Genomic DNA, 17,076 nt, shown 5'->3' with positions numbered 1-17,076 from the left:
TATTCTTTCTAAACCTGTAATTTAAATGACTTAAAAATGCTTCATCCACAATTCACTCCCCATGATTGATCCCACTGACTGTCTCAGTATGATCTCACTTGAGCTGAATGATACTGTGTGGTTATGACTGGGCATGAAGAGGTTTACTGACATTGCTATCATGCCCCATAATACTTGTCACCACATGATGCTACAGATGGTATGTTTATATACATAAATGCACTGAGCCACATGTGTAAATGACAAAATGTCTGTGATAAAAAAAACATGATGGTAGAATTGGTGGTAGGAGAATAAAAAGCTGACTTTAACTGTAATATTGAGCACACAAACAAAGCTATAAGCCTTACTTTTAGCACAATGTCATTATGTAATCCAACATCTTTCTAATGATGTCTGAGAAAAATTAGGTCGGGAGTAAATGGCTGAAGTACATCTCTAAAAAACCTTTTACTCGTACGTAAGTGGGTACTGACCAATTACAAATAATAGCCAGAGTGGCATATGCTTTTCTCCCTTAGTGACATTATCATTTGATGTGATTATTATTAATTATCGCATAGAATATAATTAACAATAGAGAATAAAAGTCATTTTTTGCCATACTTATTCAAAATAGTCACTATTCATACCACTATTTGGGAATAGAGGCTAAATATTATCTGTCAGAGACAGAATCACGACTTCCTTGTTTTGAATTGCTAATCATGTGAAGAGGAGAACAAAAGTTTATTCATCTCACTCTTACGCAATCCCACTTACTCACATTGCAGCTCCGAATTTTGGAGCATCGGCTCTGACCCTCTGTGTCCAACACTGCCCGACAGATTGTCCTCTCGTTTTGCTCACTCCTACAGGAGACGGTGTCAACAACAAAACAGAATGCTGCAACCACATGAATTTAAAAGTCTAACGACTCTCAGCATCCAACTGTGTGCTCCTTTCTCTCACACTTGGACGGTTGCTAAGGAGCATTTGATACCACCTGAGGACATGGCACAAATTACATTGCCTGTAAAAGGTTTTCATGGCCGTTGGACTTTTCAATTTGCTGGGGCTTTTCATTTTTCTTTATAGTGTATTTCTCTTGGCCTGACGCCAGTCAGCACATGGCCATTTATATGATTGTCGGGGTCTAATTTAAGAACAATGGACAAAACACAAAATATTTGATTGCCAAAGTGTTCATCCCATTCATTACATCACACCATCTTCTCTACTAGCCAGTTTTTAACATGTTATTAATTAAATGAAGCTCCCCTGTATGTGTGTGATCAAGGACTTATAAGTGATGGCAAAATACACCTGTATGTGAAGTGTTTTACAGCTGATGGTCATTTTCGTGCCAATGAAGGAACAATTTTGAGGCTAAACTATTGAGAAGCACCGATCTGTGAAATGTACTAGAAGATTTCCATGTGTGAAAGTCCTGCGGCCCCAAAAAACTGAATCTGTGAATAGCTTCCAAGAAGTCTGTGGACACAGATATGGACACAGTCTGCAACAACTGTGTGAGTGCTGTAACTGGCTGAATATTTTCCAGAAGGCATGTGGGAGACTTCTGACAAAAACTAGGATGGTTTTCCAAAAGTGAGCTTTCTTGTCCATCCTACTAAGCTCAGTAGGCTATGACACGTGATTTGAACGCTGCGCACAGACAGAAATACTCTCTCAGTATTAAGTGATGTAAGCAGTGTTATGCTGTGTGGATGTTTTTTTTTTCTTCCTCTTGAAAAAACAGTTTAACCTAAATTTCAGCAAATATACTGACCAACTTTACCGGAGAACCCTTCTGCAGTCTGCAGAGACCCCAGGGAGGTGCTTAATTTTCAAAGCCAGACAATGAAACCCAAACATAAAGTACTGGCCAATGGGTAATTCAGAATCCAAACCTCAGTCAAATCAACAATCTATGGTGCTGACTCACAGTCTCCATGCAACTTGGGCGGGAGATTAATGTGGATGTCAAACTATGCAAATGTCACAGACCTACCCACGCAGACAAAGCTGTGATTGCTATCTAAGGTGCTACATTTTTACCTAAAGTGATGCGTTGGCTTTTTATGCATCTGCTTATGTTGTGTGAGACATATTTGAGGTTTGAAAAAAAAAAAAAAATTGAGGATCTTTTCTATTTTTTTATGAATGATGAAATGATTTCCTGATGATCAAAGAAAAAGAAAAAGCATGTGAGTCCTTTCGCCTCTGGACCAAAGAATGACCAAATATGATCTGATATTCATCTAAGTCAAGACAAGCCCGGTTTCCTCTGACTAATATAACAGAAAAAAAGTACAGTTTTGTATCCTTATTGGAAGCAGTGATTAAACATTCACAGAGCTGGTGGAAAAGTAAGTGAACCCTTAGATTTTATATTGGGTTAAACCTCATTTGGTAACAATAAACTCAACTAAGCTCCACCAGTAGCTGCTGACCAGACCTGCTTAATATTCAGGAGGAATTATGGACCATTGTCTTTCAAGCAACTGCGTCAGCTCAGATATTTCCTTACGATGTCTGTTGTAGCTATATTTCTCTTCAGGCTATTCCACTGCATTATAGTCAGGGCTCTGACTGGGTCACTGCAGGGGGTTGATTTTCTTTGACTTAAGTGTTTTGTTCTAGATTTACTTAGGTGTTTAGTCTAAGTGTTCAACTGTTAACGTGGATGGTTCTTAGTAAATGTGTTGAGCTGCTGGGGAAATTATTCTGACAAAACCGTTGACAAGCACCAGTCTGAGTATTCCTTGAGATACTGTATGGTTCGCTTCAGCAGACGTTTGTTGAGAACAACAAACTCAAAATGTGTGCTTTCAAGTCAAAGCTCCTCTACTGTAGCCCGACCCTCTGATCTTGTTTCATTGAATGAGCTAATATGGAGTTGGAGAAAGTGGGTTCTTGGATTAAAGACAAGAAGTTATCACTCAACATCAAGAAAACAAATTACATAGTATTTTATTCCATTAGAAATAAAAGTAACACCAATCATATCCATCTCAATATTAATGGGCAAAACATTGACAGAGTAAATTCAACTAAATTTCTTGGTATCCAGACAAATTCATTAATTTTAAGTATCACATTGATGTGTTAATCAGCAAACTATCAAAATATATACTGGTTTATTCTTCAAACTAAGACATTATCTTCCACTTTCTGCTCTCCGTACTCTGTATAGATCCCTTATTGAACCACATATCAACTACTATAATATGGTGTAACACTTTTCCAAGTAATCTCATCAAACTCTTCACAAAAGAAAATCAATTTGTGCATTTACATGGTCTGCTTTCACAGCTCCCTCTGGCCCCCCTTTTCTACTCCCTTGATCTCCTGAGGCTTCCTGCGGTTTCAACATCTATCACAATGTATGTTATACTGATATTATTATTATTATTATTATTATTATAATATTATGTATCAGGTTATCAACCAACTCAATAAACGCTTATGTGAGCTCATCCCAATCTCCCATCCCCTGCACACTCACAACACCAGGAAAAAAAATCTCATATTGGAGAAAAAGCGTAAACTTAGATGTACCAGCCTGAGTGTTGTTTGCAGGGGTCCACAGATTTGGAATGAGCTGGATGGGTTCATTAAATTTTCACACTCCTTTTCTGCCTTCAAAAAAAGTTAGAAAGAAACTGTCCTATGTATAATATAATCTCTGTCAGAATCATGTATTTCTTGGAAACAATGCTGTCTGAGTAGGCTATCTGTGTGTAGTACGTGTACCTATGTGTGTTTGTGTGGGTGCTTGTGTGTCGAGTATGTCGATGACTGTGCGTGAGTACCAGTGGGCGGTGATGAATGGGTGCTGGTCTGGGTGAATATGTAGCCTAGGTATGTTGTTGGGGGGTGGGGGTTGAAGGGTGGATGTGGGTGAGGATGTTGTCAGTTGTTTGGGTCCCCTATCTATAAGCACTCTTGCTTCTTTGGGGCTCCCTTTCACGTACATCTGTCTTAACTGCTCATGTGTAACATTTTTCTTCCTTAGTATGAATGAAATACCTGAATCTGAATCTGTCTGAACTCCAGGTTTGATATCTCCCAACTCCAGACAGCCTTTGTCGATGCCATTAGCTGAAAGGTTTTTTCCAGCCTATACTGTGGATATTTGAGGGAAAAAATCATCACTATGGACAAGGGACAAAACTAAAGTCAGTAATTCCATTGGGTTCACTTACTTTTCTTGCGACTGTACATTTAACTTGTTAAAACATGACAAATACTTATGTAACTGGTCTTTTCTACTGATTTATACATTTTCTGTTTCTCATACAAGGTTGGTATGGCTTTTAATTCATCAGCTCTCTTATCATTCTCCCATCTGTGCAGCCATTTAAATCACAGCAGTGTGCCAAAAGGCTTTCCAAGTCTGAAACTCTTCCTTGTCTTGGCAAGGCAACAGTATCTCACTTAATCTTGCTTCCATATTGGAATAAAAATAAGTATTGGACCATGTTTTTTTTCAGACCACCATGACCAAATCAAAATGTGTCACAAACAAAAAGATGACATCAGGCCAATTGCAATTTTAGTGATTTATTTGTACAATAGGAATTGCACCGTACAAATTCCCAAGCTCAGCTGTAAAGGCAAGAAGAGCATCTATTCTGCCTGACCTGAACATCCCTCAAAACCTCAATGTGAGCTTAGACTGAAACATTTATGCCCAGAAAAAAATAAAAAAAATAAAGCTAAAAAAATAAATAAAGCATCTACCTGCTGAACAAATAAACATTTTCAGGGCTAGAAGACACCCTTCCCAACTAAGTGCCAAAGCATACTGAAAATACTGAAATTAAAAAAGGCTAAATTTAAAACAAACAAACGAACAAAAATATGTCCACATTTAACCGTCCAACTTTTATGGCAGTGGAGTGATTATGGCCTCAGTTTAAATAACATGTAAAATTGACTCAAACTCACAGTAGACAAATACAGAAAAGGCATTTGGTGATATCCCTACCAGGTCCATGTGCCTATGTCACTTACACCACTTACACATGTAAACACCATCCACAGACAAATGTGAGCTGTTACACACAAGACAGGACACTTTTAATTAAAACAAAAAGTAAAGAAAAATAAACTAAAAAAAAAAAAGAAATAGGTGGAATTCCTTCTCCAACCCATGTAGAACACGTTTAGACAGCAATGGAGGTGACATGGTGTATGTTAAGTTTTCTCTCAATATCAATTTACATTCACTCAAAACTCCATTAGTAAATCACTAATGTTACCATGGTAACTCAAAACGTCGTATAAAAATATAAACAAAGACTGAAAACTGATGCACTCAACAAAAAAAATTATCTACACAGTCTCAAATATGGGGTGGGGGCTGAGCTACACGGCCAAGGACTGTTCAAAATTCCATTATCATTTTGTTTCTGGGGGAAGGAATCAATCGATCAATAAATCGTGGAATGCATAAAGATGCTCTGCATATCAAGTCTGAGTAGCAGCAGTCTTTCCCCTCTCACCGACAGTGACACAGTGAAAGCCTCTGGTCCCGTCAGGACCCCTCGGCAGCCTCGTTACCCCCGGTGGTAGGCCGTCGGCATTCTGGATCTTTCTACCCATCATCGGGCTGCCCACCGGACTGCTCTCCTGAGACGCCACCTGCTTGCGCCGCTGGACCCATGGACTGCCCGACGGGGTGAGGCTACTGTCTGAGGAGTAGTCTGCCCAGCGGCGGCCAGGCTCGGGGCTCAATCTGCCCTCACTGGCTAGGGGAGACTTGTGGGAATGTGGAGATTTGCGCTGAGGACAGGGGCTGCCACGGGGGCTTGACCAGGGACTGTTTCGCGGGGACATACCAGGACTCAGGTGATTGTTCTGGAAGCTGATGCCTGCAGTCGTGGGGCTAAGCTTGTTGCAGGATTGGGACTTTCTGGCCAGCCGAGGGGACGTAGGGGTGCTCTCGGTCTCTGAAGAGCTGCAGGCCGAGTCGTCCCCATGGTACTGAAGCTCTCGTACTCTGCTGTTTAGCGAGCGACTCTTGCGCATCCCTCCCTCCTCACGTGGTCGTTCTTTGGGAACTTTCTTCTTGGGCGGCTTGGTACCTATCAGGACCACTTTCAAGCCTAGCGAGCTGGTCCCTCCATCCTCACCACCCACAGCTTCGTTGGCTTTAACAGCAGCCTCCACCTCCTCAAACTCCACAATGGCGCATTCCTCTGTGCCGAGCTGAGTGTAGCGGCCGCTCAGTCTCTTCAGGTCGGCCGGCAGGTCCTTCCCAGGTTTCAGGACTCTCACAGAGGCGATGGCGCCGTATGTTCCGAAATCTTTAAGCAACAGCTTCATCAGCTGCTCCTGTTGAGTAGCTCCTCCCACACTCCCTCCATTATCCTTGGTGAGAGCAGCCAGCTCCGGCCACCTCTGCAAATCACTTAACAGCAGCATGCGGCTAGGCAATGACTCGCTGGCAAAGACCGGCACAGGCGATGTGCGCCGCACCTTACGCCCCTCATCGTTCAGCTCAAGTATCTTTGAGTGTCTCAGAGCATAAGCAGTTGTTCTCCAGTCACGAGTCAAGTGTTTCACCTGTGAAGAGAGAATTACTTGTGTTACATTGGTGCTAAGCAGTCTAGAAGTGGCATCATATAACCACCAGGTTGCACATTTGAGTTTTAATATCTTAAGAGAAAGGGAAGCTAAACAAAAGCTGATCGATCAGTTAAAAAAACTTGATAAATCAACAGAGGCTTCTCAATTTATGCTTCAGTAACTAAAATGATGGCATTAGATCCATTCAACAGACCCAGACATCCTGCCTTTACTGTGTTACTCAAGTCATCACTGTATAATATGCTCATGTTTAAAGACCCTGTTTTTTGTGCTTTTCACATGTTCCTGTGGCATTTTTCTGATGTTAGAGGACATATCAGCAGAAAAGTAAGTGCAAAATTGCATTTCTGAGTTTTTCTGCCTTCTAATTGCTCTGAGCCAACGGCAGACGCAAACTGGCAGTTTCAGGCAGACTGGGGTTGACGGCGTCACAACCCCAGGGCGGGGCAAGCTGCTTACAAGCTCCCGCCCTGCTCTGCATCTGGCTCAAAAGTGAAAGGCTAGAGACCTAGTTGTAGGTGGCCTGCAACAGTCTCATATGGGTCCGCCACAGTTTCTCACGAGAAAAAACAAACTTTTTTTTAAACAGCGTTTCACCGTCTTTCGTCTCTGAAAGTTCTCCAAACCCTTCCTTGGCATGATGGTGAGTAGATGATTGGTGAATTATCGATTTTGGGTTAAGTATCCCTTTTTTCTTTTAAGGTATTTTTTTTTTTACCCTGGGTGGGTGCAGAGCAGCGCAGTCTCCGCCCACCACTCAGAGGCGCATTGCTATTGAGCTACTGGTGCTCTGCAGAAGGAGAGCCCTGGGAAATGGCACAGGTTTTGTGATTTTGGCTAAGAATGCTTTAAAATAACGAAAAAGGATGGTTGGAGGGGGACTTTAAAAGCAGCTCAGCGTTAATATTAAAATATGTGTGCACCAAGATCACTTGTAGCATAAACAAAAATGGCACACAACCTGACAAATTTAAGTGTATGAGACTTAAGAGACTTAAAAAACATTAGCCGTTGTGAATAGATGTGAAAATATCACTGCATCTCCAGCACATAAATCATGTTGATGCTCGAGACAGGAATCAGTGCTATTCAGTTTTGAAAGAGCCTCCAGATGAGTGGGTTTTACAAAAGGCAAGCTTGGAGCTTTATGCAGGTTCACATTTTAAAACTGCTCCTGCCCAAACCTCGATTCATTGTCCCATGGTTGGGGTTCAAAACATTATTAATACTGATTGTAGATGAACACAACACACAGCTGACTACCGGCTCGTAAAAAGCACATAAGGTGCCATGAGGTGACAATACAGCACTTAGTGTGTGCTATATTTTAGCCCACATTAGACAAGCCTTTGTGTGCAATTTTAAGCCTCATTATCAAGACAGAAGATTCAATATTTTCTCCATTGTGTTTCCAGACGATAATTTTGAAGCCATGGTTACCTTCTTGAATGAGGTGAGCAACTTGACGCTGACGAATCCGAGTTTGTTGCGCCTGACGTGCTTGAGCAAGAAGGCGTCGTGCTCCAGGTTCTCATCGGACAGGTAGTGCTCGATCTGAGCGACCAGCTTCTGGATAAGATCTGTATCCGGGGGCTGCCAGCTCTCCTCCTCCAGCTCTCCTCCACTGGTCCCGGCCCCGCTGTGTGTGGGAGGACAACATGCAACATGGTGAGCATAGACTCTGCTGTAGTGCAGCACTGAAAACAGCACAATGTTTCACATGCCAAACTGCCAACATTGTGACTGTTACACATTTCACTTTCATTAATACAATAAGCCAGAGGCTTGCAACAAGTTGTTGGCAGGATTACATCATCATCATCCTGCCATTTGTCTCTGCAACATGTTGGAGTGAAATGGATGGACTGTTTGCTTCCGTCCTTCCAGATTTGCCCTGCAGCAGCTCACAAACTGTGTCTCCAGCCATAGTCACCATGCCTCGTTGCCAAACCTCGACCCACAGTGTCCCACCAGTCCTGAAACTGCCAAGACCTCTCCATCTGAAGGGTGCAGAGTCACAGGCTCTCCCTCCCACACAGATTATGGTAGCTCACCACATCAACTTCACACCATTTACAATTTTTTTTTTTTTTTTTTTTTTAACCAACATGGCAATGCCGAGTGGTGTTTAAGTACAAACTGATCTCAGTCAGACACCTGGAAGAAGCCATGAAGCAGTGCAGTCAGGTAGCCCTGCAGATTAGAGTGAGGGTCTGAATGAAATTTTGTGGATGACTCATCACCCCTCCCTGCCTCCTCCCTATAGCACACCCTCCGTCAACAGCTTTCCAGCCGGCTGACCGCACAGCTGGCACCGGCCCATAGCTTTTTCCCGGGACTTCAGATACAGACAACTCCCAGCATTCAGATGAGAATACAGTCACTGTCATCACCACATTTACAAGCAAACACACAAGAGAGTTGAGATACTGGAAAATTGCTAATTAAGCTGTGATGACGTTCACTTTTCACCATTAAGCAGTGCACTGTAAAGTCTCAGTAGGAATGCTGCAGGAACAGTCAATCAGGTGAAACAGCCACATGCACAGCTGACTATCTGCCCTTTCCTCTCCGTACCAGTAATCCCATCAGATGGTTTGAGATCTTTAAATAAATCATGTGTGAAAAACATGCACAGGTGTTAACAGAAGCCCTTTGTTGCAGAGAGCCGTAGAAGTTGTGACCTGCAAAGCAAACTGAAACGCTTATATGGAGAGAGTGTCGTTTATTTTTTCTCCTCTGGCCCTTCTATCACTGACTCACTCTTTGCACACGTAGTCTGAGGAGGGAACTTATAGGCCAGAGGATAAAAATAGCAGGGCATGACGCAGGGGAATTAGATTAAAGTGGAGGTGCCATCCTTTATCTCTCAGGTCTCAGGTGAAAGGTTCCACAGCACCAATGCTGTCTACAGGTGGGAGAGACACATCCCCTTGCCATCCCTTACAGGAGATTATGAGAACATGCCTCAAGTGTAAGTGTGTGTGGGGATTTACACTCCCAGTTCTGAGCATCTTTGTCCTCACACAATGTGCTGTTTTTACTGCCTTTTGTTGTCACAGTGAGAGGTTACACCTGCCCAAGCTGTGTGTATGTGTGTGTGAGAGTGTGTGTACAGTGCCAGCCTACAGACTGCCATTCTATTAATTGCAACAATACAATGCCACTGTACCCACGCTGCTCGTGTGCTGGCAGCCGCTCAACAGCTGAAGTTACGAGCCAATACAGCATTAAAATCCCATGCAGGAACAGACTGACGGGGCTCTGTAACCTTGACGTGGAGAGGAAACGCTCTCTGTAGCCTGCTCTGCTATAATTAAGAGAGATAAAAGTGTGTCAGTGACAGGAGAACTGTCTGAGCGCGCGCGAGCCTGGAGTTTACCTACTAACCGTCTTATCCAAACATCACACACACAGGCGATTACAGACAATCAACTTAAAGGCAACTATAAATCAAACCTTGATTTGTCATATCTTCCGATTTCGTCCTCGCTGCAGCTGCCGCCGAGGAAGTCAATGATGTTGGGTGACACTTCCTCCGGTTCCTCGTCCTCCGCCGCTTGAATGGCCACTGTTATCGTCACCGTCCCCATCTCCTGCGAGTGCTGGTCCACGGTGATTACCTCATCGATGCCCTGCTCCGTTGACGCATCCGAGGCGCACTCCGCCGAGGTGGGACTGGGGATCCCCACAGACCCGCTCATCTTCCTTGAATAAGTCAAGGTGCTTCCCTCCCTCTCGTCCTCGGCCGTAGCAGCAGCAGCAGCAGCAGCAGCAGCAGCAGCAGCAGCGGCAGCGCCTCCCTGGAAGGTCTTAATCTCGCTCGACTCGAAGGCACAGACAGGATACGGGGTGCGTAAAGCTGCTCGACGCTGCTTCGGGCACCAGTGATGGCGGAGAAGGACCCAGGGGGCTCCGAAGACGCGCTCCACGGCTCGCCAGAGACCCCTGATCCAGATCCGACCCGGTGGAGGGCCCTGAGGAGCAGCGGGGCTTGTAGCAGCCAGCGAGACGCAGCCTGGACCTGGTGAGACCGACGGACTGGAGCCTCCTTGTGCTTCTACTGCTGCTGCTGCTACTGCTGCTACTTCCTCATATGTAAGAGGCTTTCTGTTTTTGAAACGAGCTCTGGGATTGGGCCGCGGCGGCGTCTCTTCGCACACATTCCCAGCCCACAAGCAAAAGCTGACACAAAGCCAAGAGGGAGGCAGGAGGAAGGAGAGGCAGCGCATGAAGGCGTTCACCAAAGCGTACATAGTTCTGTTTCTCTCTTCTTTTTTTTGTGGCACACACGCACTGTTGTGTTTTTTTTTACTGTGAAGACACGAATGGCCCGGTTACATGCCTCTAAGTAGTGGAGCTAATTCACGTGTCCCCCTGTAACGAGGAAATTGACGTGGCGAGGACGACCCCCCTCCTCTCACGCAGCTAATTGGATAATTGGCTTTAAGATGTGGAGGCACTCAGGAGGGAAGTTCATGCACCCTAAGGAAAGAGGAAACACTAGCCTAATTAATAGTAGGCTGGCTGTCTGGAAGGCAAATTATCAAAAGCATAGCCTACTTAGTCAGAGTTAGAAATTATGAATTGTGCACATCACATATCCAAAACATCAATATTCAGATTTTATTCTGAACTTTACTCTTCACAGGCAGCATTGTAAAAACATTGAGGTCACATGTCCCTGAGTTTTTGAAACTTTTTATTTTATTTTTTTAATCTTTTGACATCATGTTATGGGCTATCATCAGCTGATTTAGGCTATTGTTTAATTAATCTAAATTATGCTTCAAAGCCTCTTTTAACAATGCCAGGAATTAGAGGTAGCCAATAGCAGGCCTAACAGGACATTAAACTATTGCTATTTGTGGAAATATTGGCCAATAGTGGCTGCACCAATAGTGCACACCATTATGTAATCACACCAGCTCTCCACACATAAGATAAGGACACATCCTGCATCGCAGAAGCTGAGCTTTCAGCACCATAGCTTTTTCATTCATTCATTTTGATTTATTCCATTTATGGTATACAAACTTCACATGGTTGCACATATTTACAATGTACACATAGTCACATAGACACCATAAATGAAATGAAAAGAAAAAATAGCTAGGCTACAGTATGTGTTGTCACAGTCTTTTAAACTGGAGACAGCCAAGGACAAAAGGGGCTATTGTCATTTAAATGTTTTTGTCACCCATGTGCTGCTTGGCTGTGCTATTTATGAGCGAGTTGTCTGGACTGTCAACTTGTAATTTGCTTCTCTTTTTTTTTGTAATAGCCGATTAATCGCTGATTAGCTTTTTCCTACTCAAAACTATCCTTATTATATCGGCCTTTAAAAATCCACTATCGGTTGACCTCTTGTCCTCTGCCAAAAATATAACCCTAATGGAGACTTAATCTCCACAGTCACCCTTTTCACTGATGTTGACTTGCAGCACCAAACCATATGTAGGTGTTCATCTGGTGGCATTATAATAATAGTTACCTGAATGCGTCTCTGCAGGTTGTACGCCAGGTCCGTTTTTGTAGCTAACAGCTGGCCTCCATCCTAATAGCCCTGTAAATCACCCACACCAATTTTGTCGGGCTGTTGCCAGCACCGCATGAAATATCTTTACTCCTCCCCACTGGCAAGCCAGGCCTCACAGCTGGTGGGCAGTCTGACTCATTCTCTGCACCACATGCCATACAGTGCTCCAGTTTTTGTACAATGGGAGAAAATGTGTGAGAGAAAGAAAGGGGGGGGGGCGGTTAAGGAGGAGATTGCCAACAAATAATCTGAAGGCATTTAGTTTTTGTTCTGTTAGTTTACTGGGGACTTATTTTTTTCAGATGAAGTGACAGATGAGTCAGCAAGGGTCATTCAAACTGGTTCCAGTGTAAATACTCTCACATTTTCCTGGAAGCAGCTCTCACTCATTATTCTGTTTAATCAAAATTCAAAGAAAAAATCCAACCGAATTACGATTGAAATTGCAGTGACACTATCCAGGAAGTGATGGCAGGACGTCACTGTAAGTGGTGCTACGAGTCACTTCCTCTTTCCGGGCGAATTGTTGGCCTAGTTTGACATAACCCCCTGTAGTTATTTTTCAATTATTTTTTTTCTGTTTTCACAGAATGTGCAGATCATATACATAAAGTATAAATACCATGAGAATCTCTCAAGAAGAGTTTCATGCTGACAAGTTTTATGGCATGGCTGTTGTGTTGAACTGGGTGAAATCTGACTACAACTCATGCTGGAAACCATGTATCCACTGCCATATCTCTAACCTAATGTCTGCATCCTTAACACTGTTTGTCAATTTTTCCATCACCCCTTATAACTATTAGGTGTGACGGTGCAGCCTGTGTGTTTTGAACTTTTTTTTTTTTCATAAGACATCACATTAAATTCAAATGCACATGCCTAGTAGTAGTACAGAAATTAAATATACAGTAGGCCCATCTTGGTAGTCAATCAGTTGATAAATCCAGGCGGAAATATTTAAACAAACATGAAACTTCATACATGGTCTTCAGAGGATGGATTCATTGTAATTAAACGGATGGATGATCCACTGACTTATCCTCTTGCATCACAATGAGGTTGACATTTTTGATTTGGGGTGAAAAACATCAATTATTGGATGGTTTTCCATTAGCATGTCAGTGCTGGTAGTTTGTGTTTACACAAAGATACACAGAGAACAGTGTTAGCATACTGATGCCAGTTTTTAACTCAAAGCATTGCCTTACCTAAATACAGTCTCACAGAGCTGTAAGCATGGCTTTCAACTGGAATCACTGTGCAGAGCACTACTTTAACATGATAGCAGTATTTAAGTGGTCAGCAGAGGTTGAAGAGCAAGGGACTGACCTGCCACCGCTGAGAAGAACCAAGCTAGCTGCTTGAATGAACAGAACATCCTGTTCTCTTCAAGGTGATATGTACAGATTTAAGTAAGAAAGAGTTCCGTTGTAAAAACCAACCAATGTAAACACACACTGAAATGTTTGCATTATCACTCACATACAGTAAACCCTCTTGTCTTTGTCTTTGCAAAGCCTGATATTAGTACGATATGAGGTGGCAGATGATGGTAGCCTCGGCAGCCCATCTGCCTCCCCACTCCTGTCTTTTTTCTGTTTGAGGAATATTGCAGAAATGGGGGATGGTTGTTGAACTGCGAGAAAATGTTTGCAACCCCCATCTCTCGCAACCAATACTAGAAATAGTGTTGATTGGGATATGAATTCACCCAAGAGAGACCTTGCATCACTGTGAATAAATATGTACATTTTATCAAATAAAAAAAACATTTCTTTATTTTATTTTATTATATTTTATATTATGCTGATTACATATTCTTTGTATCTTTTGACTAGACGAATCATGCACAGTTAGGTTATAGGGGATGCACTACTGTTGATCATGCTGCCTGTCTGCAATGAGTGCAACAAGTAAATGATTACGGTACCTGAGCCATGTTATTCTGCATATACTGAATGATCCACTGAATGTAGTGCTGCAACCCTCATGGTTTCACCCAGCTTTAATCACTCTTACACGCACAGGATGTGAGATAATGAGTTGAAGCTTGAACTCATTAACCCATAGTAGTCAAGTTATCTATTTTTCCCTCTGACTGTGACGTGGTATAAATCTGCTCCTGCAGATAAACAAAAACAAAAATGCTTACACAAATGGATTGACTGACAGGAAAATCCAGAGTGTGCTCTCACTCTCACACATGTCCACACACCCTGCCAGATGGTAGAAAACAGCTGATCTACAATAAGCTACATCACCTATCACCATAATTAAACTTTCATATTTTCTAATGTGGTGATGTATTATTTTAATTTTATTATTATTTATTTTTTACAAATGGTATCCCTATTTTCATGTACTGTACAAGTCCTCTGTCAGTCAAAGCCAGGGTCAGACTCCAGAGATGCCAAAAAATCAGCACTGCTGCTACATTTACACCATGTTTATTTATTTATTACATATTTTACACTAAAAACCCAGTGTCTATGTTTTAACAACGAAAGGTGTATATCATTTTTGTTTTGGTGGATGTCAGATTGAATGTGTATTTTACTGGTTGCCATTACCAATTTAGGAATAAATTTGATTGATCCTGTTAGCTCTCCTATTTATCTCCCATTTGGCAGATCCCTGGGTCCAATCTAAAATAAATAAAATAAAATAAAAAACACTGCATTGTGGTAAATTAGATACGTAAGTATAGCATTACATTTATAGTGATGGCTTAAAACAAATAGTCTCTCTAAATTTTGAGAATATTTTAAGTATGGTTGAATAATAAAGAAACACATGAGGCAGTTTAACATAAAATACAGATTTAGAGTTTCAAATCCAGAAATGACACAATTTACTGCCTTTGTGCCTGTGTTAGTTCTGTAAAGCAAAGCTACATGGATTGATATATGCTGGAATTTACATTGTACTTTTTCAATGTGGCCTGTCACACAAATGGTTGATGATCACCTCCCATAACATGTTCCAGCCTATGCTTTGCTTCATGAATAGATTATGAAAGGCAGTGTGTGGGATGTCCCTTTGATGAATCTGGACTTGTGTTCTCTGAGCAACTGCTTATTACTGCCAGAGTAAAAAGGCTGAAAATACACCACGCAATCTGTTTGGTCACATTTGGTGTTCTCTCTTGTGTCACAAACTAAGATGGAATGTCACCTGGGGTTTGTTACTAATAGAGTAAATAGTGTAATGAAGGAGCACTGAACCAGTAGATAGACAAAGATAGGGTCTACATTGTGATCTATTCATGATATGACAAAGCATCTGAAAGAATAAATTCCATTCCTAATAATTAAAGTCTTTTTTTTTTCTTTTTTTTTCATTCGGAACAATATGACAGTGAATGAGATATTTGGATTAACCTTCATTTAAATCATTAAAATATCCTGAGTCTTGGTACATTTTTATGACATAAGAAGAGCCTATGACCGGCATAAATCAGCATAAAATAATTCCAAGATATCTGAGAAATGAAGGTGACTCACTGCCTTGGCTCTCTGACACCTATCTACAACAGTGCCATCATTAGTGCTACAGTAGGCTATTTGTTGCTGTGCTTTTTCCTGTACTGACAATGTCCACTGTGAAAAGAAAGGTCTGCAATCATGACCATGTCCTTGTTGTCATTATTGCTACACTTTCCTCAGTTTTATGTCGGTTTTATCTAGCTACTACAGAGAACAAGCCCTCACAAGTGCAGAGTCAAGTAATTACTTTCTGTGTGAAATGATTTGTTTTGATTATGTTTAATTAGAACGATCCTGAGAAAAGACCATGCAATACTGTGCTATTATGTGTAATTTGCACTTGACCTGTTTAAGCCAGAGTTATCTTCAGTGAGATGTAAAAGGACAGCATGATTTAGGGCTTTATAAACATGGTCAGCTTAACCCAGCAGGGGGTCCCGGTATTCATATGACCCGTGGGCCCAGGCTGACCCCTTTTCTAACAACCACTTATGTGTAGCCTTTCAAGTACAACCAATACAGCAGAATACTTACAGAAATGGACCAGCGCTGCTATTTTTTCCATCTTATCAATAAAAATGTCAACCACTGTTGTTGCACACAAAAATAAACGCCTCTTTAGCCCCGGTGAAAATCATGTTGGCCCTTGTTTCCTGACGGGTACCTTTTTTTGTGACACAGGAACTGCTCGTAACCCGGCAACACTGTCGTTTCCATGGCAACAGTGCTTGCCTCCGAGGAAGTTTGCAGCGTTTAAATAGCAGGTGAACGATAAGGGTTTGGAGCAACAAATCTAAGCATACAGTTACAAGTGACTTCGCGTATTAAGTTTGATTTTTTTTTAATATATATATATAAAGTTCACACCGACACTGAAGTTGAGTTTTATTTAGTTTCTACGTCAGATGTTGCTCTCTACTTTTAACCGTAGCAATCGTTAGCTAAATGGAGTCGGAGCGGTCTGTGGGCAAAACAATAACTTCTCATAAACAAACCACCGCTGCCAATGATAAATGGATGTTACTCACCCCCATGGTAAGTATCACTTTGTTTCACGGTATTTATGCTATGTTGGCTAACTATTGAAAGTTAAACTACCCACATGTTAAAGTGTTTGTGCCTCTTATGTAATGCAACACAACTGACCCGTCTGTGAAATTTTTCTGCAGGTCAATAGCTGCAAGTTGCACCTTACAAATGTCAAACCACTTGTACAAGACAGAGGACAGAGGATGGTGAGTCATGATGTAGAATACATTCAACACTAAGCCCTTGTTGTGGGTAATTTGTTTATGATTTCAAGAGTGTGCTTTATTATGTGTGCCATTTTACAGTCTGAGTCTCAATATATTATAAAAGAAACAAACATGACTGCACAGACAATGAATCATCCTAACCCAGGTAAGCCTGATCCCGTCCGCACTTTAACACCCACTTTGCCCAACAACTGCCCAATAGGTTTTGTGTGAT

General features: G+C 42.0%; 2 protein-coding genes across 2 annotated transcripts in view; one reads left to right on the top strand and one right to left on the bottom strand.

Annotated features, from left to right (window-relative positions):
• Nucleotides 1-4,532: 4,532 nt before the first annotated feature.
• Nucleotides 4,533-10,932, bottom strand: larp6a (La ribonucleoprotein 6, translational regulator a). Its single transcript, XM_085766380.1, has 3 exons — nucleotides 10,039-10,932; nucleotides 8,020-8,218; nucleotides 4,533-6,555 (listed from the first exon to the last, which is right to left on the bottom strand). Exons 1-3 carry the CDS (start codon nucleotides 10,833-10,835, stop codon nucleotides 5,458-5,460), a joined length of 2,094 nt encoding a protein of 697 aa, XP_085622506.1. The 5' UTR covers nucleotides 10,836-10,932; the 3' UTR covers nucleotides 4,533-5,457.
• A 5,389-nt stretch (nucleotides 10,933-16,321) lies between these two features.
• Nucleotides 16,322-17,076, top strand: part of lrrc49 (leucine rich repeat containing 49) — a 34,751-nt gene continuing 33,996 nt past the window's right edge. The window contains exons 1-3 of the mRNA XM_085766367.1: nucleotides 16,322-16,641; nucleotides 16,776-16,841; nucleotides 16,941-17,007. Of these exons, the coding sequence (XP_085622493.1) occupies nucleotides 16,552-16,641; nucleotides 16,776-16,841; nucleotides 16,941-17,007 (223 nt within the window). The 5' untranslated portion in view covers nucleotides 16,322-16,551. The remainder of the gene's footprint in view (nucleotides 16,642-16,775; nucleotides 16,842-16,940; nucleotides 17,008-17,076) is intronic.

Source organism: Trachurus japonicus, chromosome 3 (assembly GCF_045865225.1).
Source record: "Trachurus japonicus isolate A0001 chromosome 3, Traja_1.0".
Classification (NCBI taxonomy): Eukaryota; Metazoa; Chordata; class Actinopteri; order Carangiformes; family Carangidae; genus Trachurus; species Trachurus japonicus.
Note: the sequence above shows the minus strand (reverse complement) of the source record. Positions and strands in the feature narration are given on the sequence as shown.

What these genes read in the sequence shown, in the direction of transcription:
- larp6a (XM_085766380.1), bottom strand. Translation starts at nt 10,835, where the DNA reads ATGTACGCTTTGGTGAACGCCTTCATGCGCTGCCTCTCCTTCCTCCTG. An exon ending in GGAAGATATGACAAATCAAG is followed by an intron (nt 8,219 to 10,038) that starts GTTTGATTTATA and finishes TCCCACACACAG; the next exon opens with CGGGGCCGGGACCAGTGGAG. An exon ending in TGCTCACCTCATTCAAGAAG is followed by an intron (nt 6,556 to 8,019) that starts GTAACCATGGCT and finishes CTCTCTTCACAG; the next exon opens with GTGAAACACTTGACTCGTGA.